Below are 16,320 nucleotides of genomic sequence, written 5' to 3' on the forward strand. Positions count from 1 at the left end.
GACACCTTTACTCCATTAATTAGAATCAATCAGGAAAGAATGGCAACTTTTAAGAGGCTTACTTGGGCTGTTAGACTTTGACAATACACCATGTAGTTCCTAGTTTCTGAAGTAGAATACAAAAGTTTAGATACTTAAAGATAATTAAATAAACATACATTATTTTAGGCATTGCTGAGCCTCTGTATGTGACAGAGTAACTTGAACTTTTTCTATTTGTATTAAGGTGAAAAAAAACTTCAGGAGAAGAGCCGCAGGTTACTTTGAGGGATTACCATGAAATTGAGTTAAGTTTTTTGTGGGGATTACTTTTGAGGAATACATAAGTATTTACACCATGGAACTGGAAAAGAACAGCAGCGTTAAAAGCAAACCGGAGCTCTTTGTTCAGACCTCCCATCTTCTCTCCTATTCTGAGAAAGTTGAGCACACTGTCATCAGAGACCTTGCAGCAGAAGTTAACTGCTCTGGTTTTGGCCAGGCATGTTCTGTAAACGTCTCAGAATTAAAGTTGTCAGAGGAAAGTTTACCTTATCTAGCATCATCTTTAGATGAAGATCTTGAAATGTATAATGAAGAGAGAGCAACGATTTGCTGTGCATGTGGATATGAAAGGGAGAAAGAGGCTGATATGCCAGGAAGGGCATGCAACGATAAGCATTTTGTTTGCAGGGTTGGTGATGGTTACAGACAAAGTGATTTAAGTGAGGATTCACAGCTGGAGTATGTCAGTAGTGACGAGCAAGATTATTATGATAGGAATAGCTCAAGCGAGTTTTGTAAGCAAATGAAAACTGTAGGAATTGAAACTTTACAGTTAGTAGATCCAGTTCATGAAGTTCCAGGAAACGGGATTAGAAAGGAGCAGGATCTTGTTAACATACTGGAAGGTTGTTCTACCTGTAAATACTGCATAGAAGCAGCTGTTCCAGAACTTCCCCAAGAACTTCAGGACTGTCTGTCCCTGCCAATGTGCAAAGACATGAGTTGTGATTGTGAAGAAGAGCTAACAGAGTATCATAGTGTTCTTTATGAAAATACACTTGAAATTCATACTTGTGGGAGTGAAGAAAGGACTTATCCGAATGTGTTTATACATGGCAGTTTAGAAAATGAAAAGATGAAAGACAGTTCTTTGATTGATGGCACACAATTGACCAAAATAGCTGTAAATGAAGAAACAGTGGAAAAAAAGGATAGACATGTTCACAGCATCGCCGTGAAGCAAGAAGAGTTCCCTGCAATAGCCACGCAATTTTGCAGAAGTGCAGGTGAGATTAATCCTCGCAGATGTGATGAATCCATTGCGTGTGCGCTTGGTACCAGCTGTGTTGGCTGCACTCAGCAGGGAGCTGAAACTTGGTGTCCAGTCCCTGAAACTGATGCTGGAGAAAATCCCTTGTTTGGGCTGGAAGCTGTTGACAAATCTGGTGGCAACGTGAGGTATCTGAAGCCAGAACTAGAGCGGCTTGCAAGCTTGGATAGTGTTACCAGTGACTCTAAAGTTACCGTTAACCAGACTGTTGATGCAAGTTCAGATTTTAGAGCTTGCTTTACAACCAGCAGAGCTACCAATGCCCAGGTTTGTCTGGTCTCCAGGGCTGTTAACACAGATATAACAATGATGAACAAATCCAGACCCGTGGAGTGGCGCCGTGAAGTCTGTGCAGATGTTGCTTGCAATACTGACTGGTCTTGGGTATCTGATAGTACAGAAGAAACTTGGCCACAGTTTGCTGACATATTGGGCAAACATTTAGATGGCAATACTGCAGCAGCTGAGACTTCACAAATTCAGGTAACTTTAAAAAATAGTAATTTCAATGTATAAAACTTTTCCCCATCTCTGTGTTGCTTGAAATGTCTTTACAGATGTTGATTTGTGACTTTTTAATGTTTCTGTCCAGGATCCATGGGAATCACGAAATGAGCCGTGTAGCACTGCCAGGTGAGTCAGGGGCTGTTCTTGTTTCAGACTGACAAATACTTTGTAAGATTTTTTACATTCTTCGTAGTTGAAAAGCTGTGCACTACTTAGCAAAGCTGATACAGGAGATGGCTGGGGAGCAGCTCATGTGCTGGTGGGTAGGGCTGCCTTTCGGAGGACCTGGGCAAACCAGATGAACGAGCTGGTAGAGACCTCATGAAGTTCGGCAAAGATAAGTGTAGCCTTGCAGCAGGAGGGCACGATTGCCGAAACTGCCTTTCGACTGGAAGGGCTCAGCTGGCCGCGAAGAAGATTTGCAGAAAAGGGCCTGGCATCCTGCTGAACAGAAAGTTGAGTATAATTCAGCCGTGCGCCTGTGTATCCAGGAAGGAGACCACATGCTGGGCTGCATGGACAAAAGTGCAGCCAGCGGGTTGGGTGAAGTGGTGGTTCATCTCACTTAGGTGCTCACGAGGTGGCAGCTGGAAAACTTTCTCCAGTCTTGGGCCTTTTAATGCAAGAAAAATTGGTAAACTGAATAAACCCTGGTGGAGGGTGCTGAGATGGACAGAAGAGCTGGAGTATGCGTTGGCTGCGGAAAGACGGAGGGATATGGGGTTGTTCAGCCTGGAGCAGGGGATCCCGGGAATGTGGGGAAGCAAACTGCAGTCTTTAGCTGTCTGGTGATGGGTGATAGAGAAGATGTAGGGGGCTCCTTTGCGGAGGTGCATGGTGGAAGCACAGGAGGCAGAAGTTACTGTCAGGCATATTTCTGACCGGGCGTAAGAAATGTTTTCGAAGTGGGAGCAGTAAAGTGAAAGGTGTTCCACTGGCTATAGTAAAGTGCTTGTGTCTTTCTGACAGACAGAGTATTCATTTTTTTTTTCCTTTCTCCTTGAAATATATCAGAAATAGCTTCTGGAAAGCTACTATTTCAAAATATAACATAAATTGATTCAATTTATGTTCTTCAAGATTATTATTACTTTAAAGGCCTCTACACCTTGAGAAGCAATCTTTGAAGGACTCGATCTGCTGCAGAAAATTACTGTGGAGAGCTGTTCAAGCAGAATTGCAGGTTCTAAATATGCATTATCAGATGTGTTGCCATCACTGCTATGAGATTAACAAACTGATGTCGGAGGAAGAAAAAGGTTTTTATAGGTATGTACGTTAGTGTCCTTTTAAATGAAATTAAGTACATCAACTAATTCAGAAAGTATCTTAGTGTCTGCTCCATAGCAATTGTTTAGCAAAGTGTTTAAGAGGCATGTGAGACTGTGAAAGGAGCTGTCTCTGAAGAATAAATGGGCATGTTAGGCATGTGAGCTAATGTTCTTTCAAAACTTAGAAAAATCTTAGTTTTTACAGTGTTCAGTTTGCTAAGATATGGTAAGCAATACTGCTCTGCCCTAGGGAGGAGGGAAAGGTAGTTCAAGCTTCTTCCAAATACTGTAACAATCAGACTCTTAATACAGTTCATGAATGACTTCCATGGCTGAGTCCATAAAACATTAGGAATGCAGTTAAAAAGAAGCCAATGTCTGTAGGCAATAGTTATCAATATGAACAGGGATATTGATACCTATTTTAAAAAAATCTTTTAAGCGCTGCAAAATGTTTAAATAACTCTGGAAGCAGTAAAGCAAATGACATGTCTGGCTTAGTTGATCTTTTTATGCATATTTTAACAGATGTATTAAAAATGGTTTAGCTGACACAGAATTAAATGCATCTCTCCTGTCGGTTTTGGAAGAGCTAAAAAAGAGCTACGAGACTATGAAAAAGAAAATAGAAATGGGAGTACCATTAAGTGCACTTCCCTCTCTATCAGTTGAGACAAGATTGTTCACACTCTTTTCTTCTTATGTACCAGGCAAGGTAATTTTAAAAACACTTTTTTGTTTTGTTTTTAATATAAATTAACCAGCAAGTTAAAGCAAGTCTTTTCTTTTTGAACAGGCGTACAGAGTGGATCTTTTTCATGAGTAAGTAGTGTGGAAGTATGTTATATATTATAGCTAAAAAAAAATGTGGTGCAAGTGTTCAAAGATGTTAAACTTGAGAGTTTTTTCAGACTGTATGCTGTCGCTCCAAATTGATCAGCCGAAAGCCTGGCGTGGTATTTTGCACACAGTGATTCCATTTTTAAGAAATCTCACTCCGTAGCATTCTGATGGGTAAACTATGGAGCTGTATTTGTATCCTAGTGTCTTTACAGCAAGTATTTCCAATTTACAGCTTGCTTTGCGCCTCCATTACTTTCAGTTTTAACACCTTTCTCTAACCTCTACTCTGTGATAGCTGTCTTTAAAAAAAAACAAAACAAAACACACACTAAATATAACAGGAAAACAATGCAACGCAAACCTATATCGTTATTTTAAGTTTCAGGTTGCAACCAGTGCTATTACAAAATACAATATATAAATTCCAATTCTCTTTGCAGGCTAAGATTTATTAAGCACATCCAATGTATGCTACTGTGGGCTCTTCCAATTTTTCTGTAACTAGATATATTTAAGATAATACTATATAGGAGTCAGTGTCATTGTAGAATTAAAGATTATGATGCCATATTTTGTATTATATTCTCGGATCTTCTTTTAGTTCCACTTCAGGTGAGAGAAAAACAGACTCTGAAGAATCAAAACTGCAAGAAATGAAAACTTCTGTCAATGTGGTAGGGACTTCTTCTTTACTGAGTTTTCTGTACTACCTTTAGATAGGTAATTGCAAATACAATCGCGTTCTTCATAATTCAAGCTAACATTATCTGCCAGTAATAGCAAATGCATCTGTTGTGACCAGAATTCTGACCTTTCAAAATAAAATAAGTTGGGAATTTGCAAACAGGATACATAGGTTAACTTTTTAAAATGTACTTTTTAATTGATTGATATTCTGAAACATTAAAAAAAAAAGACATGCAAGCACTATAAGATAACTTAAACATGTTTGTAGGACAATCCTCAGACAGTACATTTAACTAGTGGCACTCAGCCCAGACACTCTACTACTTCCAAGACATTTGAAGACTACCATAAAGATCAGGATGTTGAATATGGTAAGTGGCTGCTTCTAATCCAAATACTATATTATGTGTTAGCTAAGCTGTTAAAAATGAAATTGTGAATAAAATATATATACAATGCTCTTGTGCTTTCTCTGATGAAACACTTCATTTTGCATCAGCTGTATATTCTAGTTTATTGAAAAAAATCATGTGGCTTAAATCAGAATTGAGAAGTTGTAAACTGCACAGCTGGAACTTTCTTAAATACTCAGAGCAGAAACTCAATACTTATTCATATTGGATACCATGGTTTGAATTTTTACACACTGAAATTTATTTTAACTCTCAAGAGTGTAGAAAAAATGAAGAAATGAATGAATATTGGTTTGATGCTAAAGAGAACTTGGCAGCAACTGATTTTTCAGCGACATTTGATGAAAAACAACAAGAAAAACAAGACACAGATAGTCCAAGAGGTGAGTTCACATGCTTTAAGATGGCATATCTAATAGGTATTTATTATTTGGATATTCTGTGTTCTTCTAAAACATAACTAAACCTGGAAAAATATAGCCAATCGTGTAGTTGGAAATCTTTTTCTCTGCTCCTCCTCTTTGTTTCCTTTGACTTCTATATAAGAGTTATTTGGGATGTAATGGTACATGTTCTGAAATCCAGGTCCCAGGTGACATGGTTAGAAGTCCAAGTACGTAGAAATCTGAGAGTGCGTGTGTGCCAGGATGAGTTTCTCGATACCCTAATCCAGCTTCAGGGTTGGCACCCGTTAGTATAAAGCAGGGTCTCTGATTGTAGTTACGATGCTGACCTCTTCTACAGTATGTGGAAGAATTGTTTTTAATTCTCCTTCCCTTCTGAATACTGAATGCTTTGTTTTCTAGACACTGTTTTAAAGGTATTGAAAGACATTTTCCAGCAAATTATGTGAAACTATATGTCTGAAAGACCCACCTTGAAGAGAAAGCTAAAAAGAGCAGATGATTCTTTATCAGACATTGTAAAATACACATGGGAAACAGATTTCTATTTCTCATGGCACTACCTTTTTTCTTTTTAAAAATACTATTCATTCATTTAGGTTTTTTTAGAGATTTTTTTCTATCTACATGTCTTCAAAAATTTACAGAGAAGATGTTAGCTTCAGCTGAAACAGTAGTAGCCAGTAATACTTCGTTTTCATGTGTTAATTTTCAGAAATGAAGATAATGGAGAATGCCAGTGAGGTTTTTTTTATTCTTGTTGGAGGCTTAAGTTCTTCGGTGTCAGAGGTACATCTGCTCTTTCTTCCCGTTTATTTGTCTTGTGAACTATTTTACACTATATTTCACAACTAAATATGCTCATCTGTTGTAGGGTGATTTAAGATCATATTTCCAGAAATACGAAGTTAATAACATTCTTATCTGTGTGGATTCTTCTGACTACAGGTATGTTAATAGATGTTTCATTTCTTTCATATTTTTTTACTGTCAAAATAAGTGAATAGGGGAGAGAGGAGGGAGTTGTGCATTAGTGTGTTTTTATTTTGCACTTCATGTAGATAAGAGTTTATTCGATGAAGACTTGTAATTCCAGGCAACTGGTATTTTCTTCAAGTTGGGCAGTCTGAAATTTTCTGCTGAGGTTTGATTGAAAAATACCAGTTAAGATTCAAAAGATGAGCCACAATGTGATCCTCTTGATAGTATCAATGCTCTTATCAACATCGTATAGTAATTTAAGATGTTTTACCTAAAATTTCTTTATTTTACATCTTAGATATGCATTTCTTTGCTTTAAAGACGCTAATAAAGCCAAGTTAGCTGTAGAAGAAATGAATAGGAAAGAAATCAAAGGAAAGACAGTAAGCGTTGAACTTGTAAAAAATGCATCGGGGAACAGAGCTTCAGTTTTTCAGAACCTTTTGACTAAGTTTTGGTATGAAATCCAATCCATTAACTCTCAAAAGAGTGTTCAAGATAAAACATTCACTTCAGCTTCCAACTCTGTGAAAGCACCAGCCACCACCTCTGCTTCTGAGAAGGTGCTGCTCCTTTCTACAACTTCTTCAAAAATTACTCACTGTTCACCAGCCTCTTCAAAAATGAAGCAGCTTGATGCGAAATCATCTACTGAAGGCTCAGAACAGTCTTTGGTTGGAGTAAATCAAAAGGTGAGTGATTATTACTAAGGTTCCCTTACGTAGCAGATTAGGAGCCTTAAAAATTGAAGCAACTATTTGTTCCACAAGATGTTGTATTTAATATATGTTGGAATGACGGTAGGTTAGCAAAACATGTTAAGGGGCAATAATAGATTTTTGGCATGCTGCAGAAGAGTGAGGGCATCATTCCTTTGCTCCTGCATCAGGTTATATTCTCTTCTTGTATGTTGTAAGCCAGTCGGGAACCCAGTTTTATTTATACTGGATTTTTCTGATTTTTTCTTCTTGCCTTTTTTTTTTCTTTTTCTTTTCACTGTTAATGTTTGTCTCTATGTGAATGTCTTGTGATTTCATACCAGAAAGATGCTGAGATGTTGAAGGGGAAACTCTTAAGTACAACCTTAAGTATTCTTTATATAAATACATATTATATTCACTTAGGTTTGCTCTTGATAGATGAGGCAAAATTAAAAAATTGGTGCTCTAATAAGCTGTATGGATTTGTAACTTTTCATTTTTAATTTTGAAGTCCTAGTTTTCTAGGAGATACAGTTTAGATACATTAATACTGTCATCTCTGCTATGTTGTATTTTCTGAGCAGTAGATATATTCTGACTTAATCTGCCAGTTACATACAAACATATGTAATTGTTCTATTGCTAATTTATAGAACTGAAAATATAAGTAGTCTTTGCACAACCACTTAGTATCAATCTTAGGCTGTATTTATGTCTGTTCCGTTCTTTTTCCATAACAGCAACATAAGTAGCAAGGGTATGCCATTTTTTCTGTACAGTATTTTTAACCCATTCACTTTGTGATTATTCTGATGCATTTCTAGAAGACTGAAGAGAATTCTCTCCAGAAAACATCTGCTCTTTATTTCCCTGATGCACTTGATACCTTTATTCCTCCTAATACATTGAACCTGAGCAGCTTTACCAAGTTAATGAAGAAACTTCAAGAAATTCATCCAGAGACTAGCAGGTAAGAGTGTTCAGGTTTTATTTCTTTCCTGGTTTATTATAATGGATTCAGTATTCATGGTAGCTCAGTTGAGCTAAATGTGTTGCAGATGCTGTGATGTAACCGTTAATTCTCTTATTTACATAGGGAGAAAATTATAGATGCTCTGCTGCAGGTGAGAACAAACAATAAAGGTATTCTCAGTGGCTTGTCCATAAACTCTATTGTGAAAAGGACCTCTCTCATTCTAAGAAAATCCATGCCCAAGAGTGGAGGGAAAAAGGAATAAATATAAGTGAGTATTCTAGCCTGTTATGTTCAATATGTTGATAAGAAAACACATTGATTTGTCTAGCTGTATGTTCTGACTAGATTAGTAATTATAAGCTTTGTGTGTGCAGGAGTAACTAAATTAATCTACTGAAGGATTTCTGAGGATCATTAACATTAAGTTTTGCAGAAACAGATGAGGTTTATAGCTCTGTCCCGTATAAAACGTGTTTTATAAAATTTGGAATACTGAGGCTTCTATTTTACAAATTATTCTATTGATTATCAGTGGAGAACTGTTTAATTTTAACAGCGCTGAAATCACAGACTACATGTTCGTAAGTATTCTGGACAAAGGTGACATCTAATGGTCAGTTTATGTCATAGCATTTCATAAAGTAATCTCAGAAGAGGCTCAGTTTTGAAAGATTTATGCCAGAAGTATGGGATTGGATTGTCAGTTCCAGGCTATAATTGTATGTCTTTCACAGCTTTTTTAGTTGAAAGTGTCTTCCATGCTCCATTGCCTTGGTCCCCAATATAATAGGTTACCCTAAAGGTTGACAATCCGATTGGCCTCTGCCGAAAGGAAAGGTCCTGCTTTCTCTCCCAGAGAATGACTGTGGCCACCATGAGTAGCTCTCCTCTGGCACAGTGAGCCGGATTGGCTTCTTGAGGGGCCTTGGATGGTCACTGGAGCTAGAGAGCCAGGATGGTGCTGGGGCAGCAGGCGGAGCAAGAGCTTAAGCTTAGGGGCCGATTGGGGCTTAGGGAGGATTGCTGGCTGTTTGTTTTTCCTTCCTTCCCCGTTGAGTTAATCTTTTGGGTTGAGTTGTTGCAGTGAGAAGTCAGGTGTCGGCATGGGAAGAGGAGGGATTGTGCAGCTAGTACTGAGGGCGGAATAAGTAAGAAGGAACTGCTAGATCTCATCTGCCATCTCACTCAGAGCAATCATTAGAAATGGGAAAAAAAAAAAAAGAAGTTTGGGTAGAAGTGAACTGGGGGGCATCTCCCTGGCAGAGCATTACAGCTGTAAATTTAATGGGTGAGATAAGTCCCTCCAAAAATAAGCATAACCCCAAAAAAAAACCCCACTCAGCCCAGCATTCTGGAGAGGTATGTAGCCTCCTGTAGGAAAAGTCTTTGAGTTGGCACTTGTTCCAGTCTTCCACTAAGCTTCAAGTTCTGCTTGCTTTGGGGCTGCTAGCAGTGCCACAGACAGGGTTCCTGTGTTGTTCCATGCATTCTTAGAAATGCTCCTCTTGAGCCCCCCAAACACTGGACTCTATCAAATTGCATGATTTTTGTTACTTTGTGGTGCTTTTTTCCCAAACTTCACCAAATTCTTCATGCTTCGATTTCGATCTCAAGGATATCAAGGAGTCACTTTGGGTAAGTGTGGAATACTAGCAAGAAGAGATACTCATTTAATTACCAGACCAGTAATATTTATGCTGATAGCTGGAAAAGTGTAAGGATCTTTACTACCCTTTGCATGTTGCTTATCAGACTAAACTCTCCAGGTCAGGTGTTTCTGTACACGTGATAGTAGCGGGCAAGTAACTACAACAGGGCCTTAACTTGAACAGGACCGTGTGTTAAATACTAAAACTAACATCAATAGATCCTGCTCAGTTGGGTGAAGTAGAAGTGCTTCCACAGATGCATCGACAATACAATACAGATAAATGCTTACAAGCCATTCTTGGGTATTAGTTCTTGACCTGGTTCTTGCTCTAGGAAGGAGTATTAGGAATCAGAAAAGTCCTTGAGAATGACTGAAGGTAGATTAAGTGCTGAACACAGAGGCATTTGATAGGATTTTGAATCTGCATGAAATTATACCTCCTACGGTGAGGGTAAAAGACTCCTCGGTAATATGCGTGTTTGGCTGAGTTCCTTTTGAAATGACTGATGGAACACGCATTGCTTAGTTTGGCATTTGTAAACTGAGGCTTCTTCTGAAGCAAAACAATATTTAAAAAAAAAAGTCTTCATAGTGATCTACTGATTTACTTTGACAGGATTTCATACCTTTCCATACCTCTCAAATGTGTTCTACTTGTCAAATGATTTTAAAATACCATGAGTGCTTTACAATCGTAATTACTTTTATAGTAGTGTTTCTGGTCTCCTGTTTTGCTCAAGAGAGATTGTCTAGAACAATTTTTGTTTTCATAATGAGGCAACTGTTCAATAGCCAAGTCATTAGTAACAGAAGAGCTATAAACATGCAAGTAAAATACTTAGGATGATTCTGGTCCAACTTATTTGATAGTAATTGTGGTTTGTGTGTAGTTCAGGCTTTTTGAAGCTGTACAGTGTCTTTTGACAAGTATGTGTTATTTGAATTATATCCATCAGGCATTCCTAATGATCCTGAAACTCTGTTCAGCCCAAATCCGTCCGCTGCTGGTTCAGTTGTCTCCCCAATAGTTTTAAGACTGTAGTTTATAAAACTTGGAGAGAAACTTATATACTAGAAACTAGTTATTAGGAAAGAATTTCTAAAACTTTGTATTTTATTCTTTTTTTAAGACTGGCTATATCATTTGTTACACAAAGATTGTCTTCCTGCCGATGACATCTTTTGTGTGGTCCTTGAAGCTAGGAAGCTGCTTCTACATAAAGGCTTCCTCCAAACTCTATAGCAAAACTGTCATAGCTTCTAGTGGCACTAAATTTATGATCCTTTGCTTTCAGTTTAGGTGCATGCATGCTAAATTTACCTACTTCTGTCTGTTTGTTTGTCTGTCTTTAAGGCAATTTTCTGATAATGAAGAATCGATCGTCTCACTTGGAAGATTTTTGCCAGTCCTATACTCTAGCTTGTTCCAAGAGCATATTGTCCTGCTTGCCTGTTTTATTTCAGTGGAACTTAATGAAAATGTGCCTTATCCAAGACAAAATAGCTTGAAGATCAGTTTAGAAGTGTTTCGGGGTGTTTTTCTGTATATGCAGATCTTAAATGGTGCTTCCCAGTGTTTTGTTCTCCACCTGTAGTTCTCAAGTATTCAACAAAAGGCTTCTCTGAGTAGGATAATTAAAAGTACATTTCAGTGTAAACTGGAAGCACATTTCTGTGCCTGGTTATCACTGAAATACACAACCCCTGTAATTCTTATACGCGCCTCAGTTTTAGGCATTAGGGTAGTTGATAAGATGGTTTGAAGTGCTACACATTTAATAAATTGCTAACACACTGAAGTTCTTCTTAGATCATCCCATTCTGATTGGTTTGTAGAAAATTCATGCATTCTTTTAATACAAGGCCAAGAAGAGAGTTAAAGGAGGTTTTATTTTGGAAGAACTCAGCTTTGGTGCTTCTGTACTTGTGGAATTTGTCATCTAACCACAGTGTTACAACAGCAGCAGATACTTGGGAGCAGGGTGCTCTTGTATCCATTTCCACTTGGCACTTCCGCTATGTGCTTTGGAGCCAAATGGCCAAATAATTCCTGCTGAGTGATGTTCAACCTTAGACTGTCTTTTCAGAATATGGATTTGGGATTTTTTGTTTATTTTTCATATTTTTACCTCGCCTGGTTTGTTGGAAACTTGGTTTGAGGTGCTAAGTTGACTGGGGGAAGAGATGGGAGATCCCAGTCTATTTGTGTGTGAGAGGCCACCATGCAGGTGGGGTGTAGCTTTTAAATCCTCTCCTGGCAAAAGAAGGTAGCCGGAGTGGAAGTGTCTGGTAAGGGCACGACCAGCCCTGCTAGGCACGTGCTACCCTGTCGGAGGGTGCATTGCAGCTACCCAGCTGTGTCCCATGGTTACACCTGGCTTGATGCTGGCCATGTTTTCTGCTGGAAATGGTTCATTTGTGAATAAAAGTTAGAGTTCCTTCTTCAAAAAAGTTGTCCTTTTGCTTTGCTGTTCTCAAGTTTCATCATCTTCCTCGCCCCTAGTGCAGACCCTGTGCTCACAACCTGGTCTTGTGTTTGGCAGCTTGTACTGTAAATGTGGTCTCGAGGCTGCACTTCGGGCCTCAGCTCTGTTTTCTTTTTAATTTTTATGTTTCCCTTGTTCATAGCGGGGTAAGAACAGCGCTAGCTCTGCTCTCCTCTGTACCTACCAGCCAGCGCTGCCCTTCCTGCGCCCAGCCTGGATTCTCTAATGGACCCGCAGCTCTTCCTGCTGCCCCAGCGCTGGTGTGGCGGCACGGGAGCCCCACGTTGCAATGAGGGCAAGGCAGGGGCGTGCTGGGGAGCAGCAGGACACGAGCCGTGCTCCGGCGCGGGCTGCCCTGCGTGCCCAGGAGGACGCGTCCTCCCGCTGCTGGCCGCGGCCGGGCCCCGCCGCGCCGAGCTGCAGGTGGAGCTGTGCGCGCTCGGTTGCGCCTTTCCGCTCAAAGGAATGCACACGGACGTGCTGTGTACACGACCTTTTTTTCTTCTAAAACATTGCATTACCTCCAGCAGCGCTGTCTAGGAGCAAGCGAGCACGCGGCTTTCCTCGTCGCGCTCCCCTGAGGCAGTGCCGTAGCGCGAGAGGAGCGAGGAGTTCCGGCGCTTCGCTCGGGGAAACTCCCGCTCCCGTCCCTCCGTGCCTGCCCAGCCGCCGCCGCGAGCTCTGCAGCGCCCGAGCGAAGCGAAGGAGGCGGCGGGCAGGGCCGCCCCGCAGGTGCCGCCGCGCTGAGGCGGGAGCCACCGCCGGGCGCGGGGCCGGGGCGGGGGGCGGTGCCGGCGCCGCTGCCGCCCCCGGGCGGCGCCGCTCGCTGCGCTCCGCCGGGCCGGGCCGCGCTGAGGGCGCACGAGGCGGCGGCCCCCGCGCCCTGCGCATGGGCTGCGGGCGGCCCGCGGCGGCCCCGGCGCTGCGGATGGCGCTGCTGCCGCGGCGCTTCCTCTGCTTCGTGCTGGGTGAGTGCGGGGCGGCCGCGGAGCGCCCGGGAGCGGGGCCGCCGCAAGGAGCCCGGCGACCGCCGCAGAGCCCCGCCGGAGGGTTCCTGAGGCGCCCCCAAAGCGGGGAGGGGGGAGGATTAAGAGCAGAGCTCGGTGCAACGCACTGGGAAATCGTAGAAAGTCACAGGTGGCCTCTGAACGTGCCCCTGATGCTGCTGTCTGAAACAGCGCCCTGCGTGTGCTGTTCTTTAGGATAACCTGGATTTGTGAACAACGCTGGCTTTAGCAGATCACCTCTACCGCTTCCTCCCAGAGTCAGGTTCATCACTGCCTTAGTGCTCCCCGTGATTCCTGACCTAGACATGTGGTGCAGAGGACACAGCTGGAGGGGTTTGTTCTCCATTGGGGAAGTTTCTGTCCCCCAGGACACTCCTGGGTTTTCCTGTTGGTTCAACTTTAAAATTGCTTTGGAAATGCTCTGCCTGTGCAGTTAATTTCACATATAGCCCCTTGCTGTGGCGTTCCATGATGTCTGTGGGATTTCGGGTGCAACAGGTAGAAACTTGCGTTCTTGTAACATAGCTGTCAGAATGCATGCAGTGGAAAGCCCGGATCCTGCGCTCGTAGTACTCAGGATAAGGGGTGAATTTACTTAAGATTGCCTAAATCTTAAAAGGGAGACCACTTACCATTACTGTAACACTGATCCTGCCTGAAACCAAAGTACTTGCCGAGGAAACTTAGACTTCTTTTCTTTCTCCTCCTGACAGAGCTCTGTGCCCTTTCTCTGCTCTCAACTTTGATAAATAATGTATTGAACCTTGCTGCGTATAGTGGTTCTCTGTGCAACATAATTAACTATTTACTGTTTCTCAGTTTGGGATTGTTCACAGGGAAACTGAAGACAGCACAGCTGGAGCACATTCTCTATGTCTCTGTGCAGAGAATGCCCCCCATGTCCCACGAAACAGTAACTAGTCCTGTCCAGAAACCTATGGAGCAGGGAGCGCTCGAGGGGGCTACTGTTAGTGCCAGGAATGACCAAATGTTGATTATCTCGCATCTCTCTCTGTGTTGCTTTGCTAGTCCCTTTGCACTTGCTTTCTTTGCAGTGACACTGGAAATCTGCATCCGACGATGTCTTCCGTGGAAGCAGCAGGGAGGGGGCTGCCTCTGTGTTTCTTGTGCAAGCAGATCAAATTAAATACTATAATGATCTGCTAAAAAAAAGAAAAAAAAAAAAAAGGGAATAAGGAGTCAGGTCGGGAATTATTTCAACTGTTTAAGAAGAGCGTAATCTCCCAAATCCTCTGGCCCCTCGTTCTTTCTTACCTCCCAAGGAGACCTTAGGCCCTGGGGATGGGTGTATGTTGTTGTGGGCTGCTTTTTTGGGCTGTGAGTGGAGCATGCGAGTTGCACATTGCCCGGGATTATCTCGCTGATGAGGATGGTCCTGCAGCCAGCAGCTTCCCGGAGGTGGGCAGCCTGCTGCAGAGCGACGGGCTGCAGCGCCCTTAGCGCGGAGTCAAACGTGCCCGGAGACCAAAGCCGCCTGTCCCGACCTTTGCGGCGCCTCATGTCACTTCTCCGGACAGGCAAAACGCGAGGTGAGCTGTGCCCTGGGACAGCTTGTGCCAGCACCCCGAGCGCGCTGTGGGGGCACTGAGTGCTCTCGCGCAGCCTCCCTTCTCCTCCCCTGCCCCGCTTCCCTCCAGGCTCTTGGCTCTCCCAGTGCCTGGTGCGAAGGGGCCAGCGAGGGCAGCGCCGCACGCGGCCAGGGTGCTGGGGAGCAGGAGCGCGGCGCTGCGCACGGCATCCTTGCCTTCCCGGGAGCCTGCTGCAGCGGGAGGCTCCCTCTGTGCAACACCTGCAATGGATGGCACCTGATTGTGGTGCTGAGCCGCACAGACGTTTGTCTTTCACTGTGTCCCCTCTTCTGTGCATGTGGTTTTGGTGGTTTTTTTTTTTTTTTTTTTTTTTTTTTTTTTTTGAGTACATTCTGCACTGTTAGGAAAAACAGCGTTTGCTTTGTTCTGCTTTAAAACCCCATGCATGGAGGTGGCTGCCTTCATTTCGCCTTGCAAGTAACAACCGAGGAAGCCCAGAAGTCGAGATGATGTTGCAGGTGTTGTGTCTAGTGCCTTTCTGTTTTTTTCTTTTTTGATGTATTCGGAGAGCGCAGCAGGATAAAACGGCTCTGCTGATAGCTGTGCCGGCTCGTGTCTGGAAGGAGCTCAGAGATGGCAGACAAGCCCTGAGCGGCCCTGCTGTGCTTCTTTCGGGGGCATCATCGCAGTTCCTGTAGATAGTGTCCCGCTTGCTGCAGATCCCTTGGGAAAGGAAGCGTTCCCGACACGGACCCCCTGGCCTATGGAAGTGTTTTGGGAAAGCTGTCCTTCTCTACTGTAATGCTGCTGGAGGAACAGATTCCTAGATGGCATTGAAAATACCTTGGGGGTATTTGAAGTATCTTCCACGTCTCCAATAGGAGCCTTTGCAGGACCGAGCCTGTGACCAAAAGCTGCCAGACTCGGTTATATCAAAACCAGATGCTGCCTCCTAAAGTCATTTGTAGGCTGGGCCACAAGAGGGTAATACAGGGACACTCTGACTCCCCCATCCACCCTGGCCTGGGGGCTCTCATCCCAGCAGGATCTGCTCGGCCTCCTTTCTATGCAAAAAAAGCCTCTTTGAGCTGCCCAAGCTCAAAGTGACTTTGCAGCCAATGGCCGAGTCCTGAGCAAGAGGCGGCAACGAGAAACGTCTGTCCTGAAGCCCCCGCCAGCGCGTTCAGTGCACAGGAGGGATAGCTGCATCCTGGGCAGAGCGAATCCTTGGGAGGTAAAACCGGGCTTGTCCCAGTGCTTCCACTGCCATTCGCTGCAGAAACTGTAGGGCAGGACTGAAGGAACCGCGGGCCGGGAATAACATGCCATGATTCCTAGGAGGTTTTTGGTGGGAGATTGGGCAGGTTGCACATGCTGGGCTGGTGCTTGCGGAGCAGTCATGTCGTTGGAGATGCTGCTCCATGTGTGCACCTTTGCTTTTGCTTCCTCTATTTCCACTTGCATGGAGCGAACCGCTCTGCTGGGTCTGTTCCCTTTGGCTTGGAACAGCTGTTTTCTTAGGAGAGAG

General features: G+C 43.0%; 1 protein-coding gene across 1 annotated transcript in view; it reads left to right on the top strand.

Moving 5' to 3' along the window:
* The first annotated feature begins 266 nt into the window (after positions 1-266).
* Positions 267-16,320, top strand: part of LOC104576198 (RNA-binding protein 44) — a 32,975-nt gene continuing 16,921 nt past the window's right edge. Inside the window, exons 1-14 of the mRNA XM_088523797.1 lie at positions 267-1,798; positions 1,908-1,948; positions 2,921-3,091; positions 3,622-3,808; positions 3,890-3,915; positions 4,538-4,610; positions 4,892-4,994; positions 5,294-5,419; positions 6,156-6,229; positions 6,315-6,388; positions 6,720-7,113; positions 7,947-8,092; positions 8,219-8,359; positions 13,070-13,203. Coding sequence (XP_088379923.1) covers positions 338-1,798; positions 1,908-1,948; positions 2,921-3,091; positions 3,622-3,808; positions 3,890-3,915; positions 4,538-4,610; positions 4,892-4,994; positions 5,294-5,419; positions 6,156-6,229; positions 6,315-6,388; positions 6,720-7,113; positions 7,947-8,092; positions 8,219-8,359; positions 13,070-13,203 — 3,151 coding nt within the window. The 5' untranslated portion in view covers positions 267-337. The remainder of the gene's footprint in view (positions 1,799-1,907; positions 1,949-2,920; positions 3,092-3,621; positions 3,809-3,889; positions 3,916-4,537; positions 4,611-4,891; positions 4,995-5,293; positions 5,420-6,155; positions 6,230-6,314; positions 6,389-6,719; positions 7,114-7,946; positions 8,093-8,218; positions 8,360-13,069; positions 13,204-16,320) is intronic.

Source organism: Tinamus guttatus, unplaced genomic scaffold (genome assembly GCF_059628265.1).
Source record: "Tinamus guttatus ecotype Peru unplaced genomic scaffold, ASM5962826v1 Tinamus_guttatus_pri_ptg000197l, whole genome shotgun sequence".
Classification (NCBI taxonomy): Eukaryota; Metazoa; Chordata; class Aves; order Tinamiformes; family Tinamidae; genus Tinamus; species Tinamus guttatus.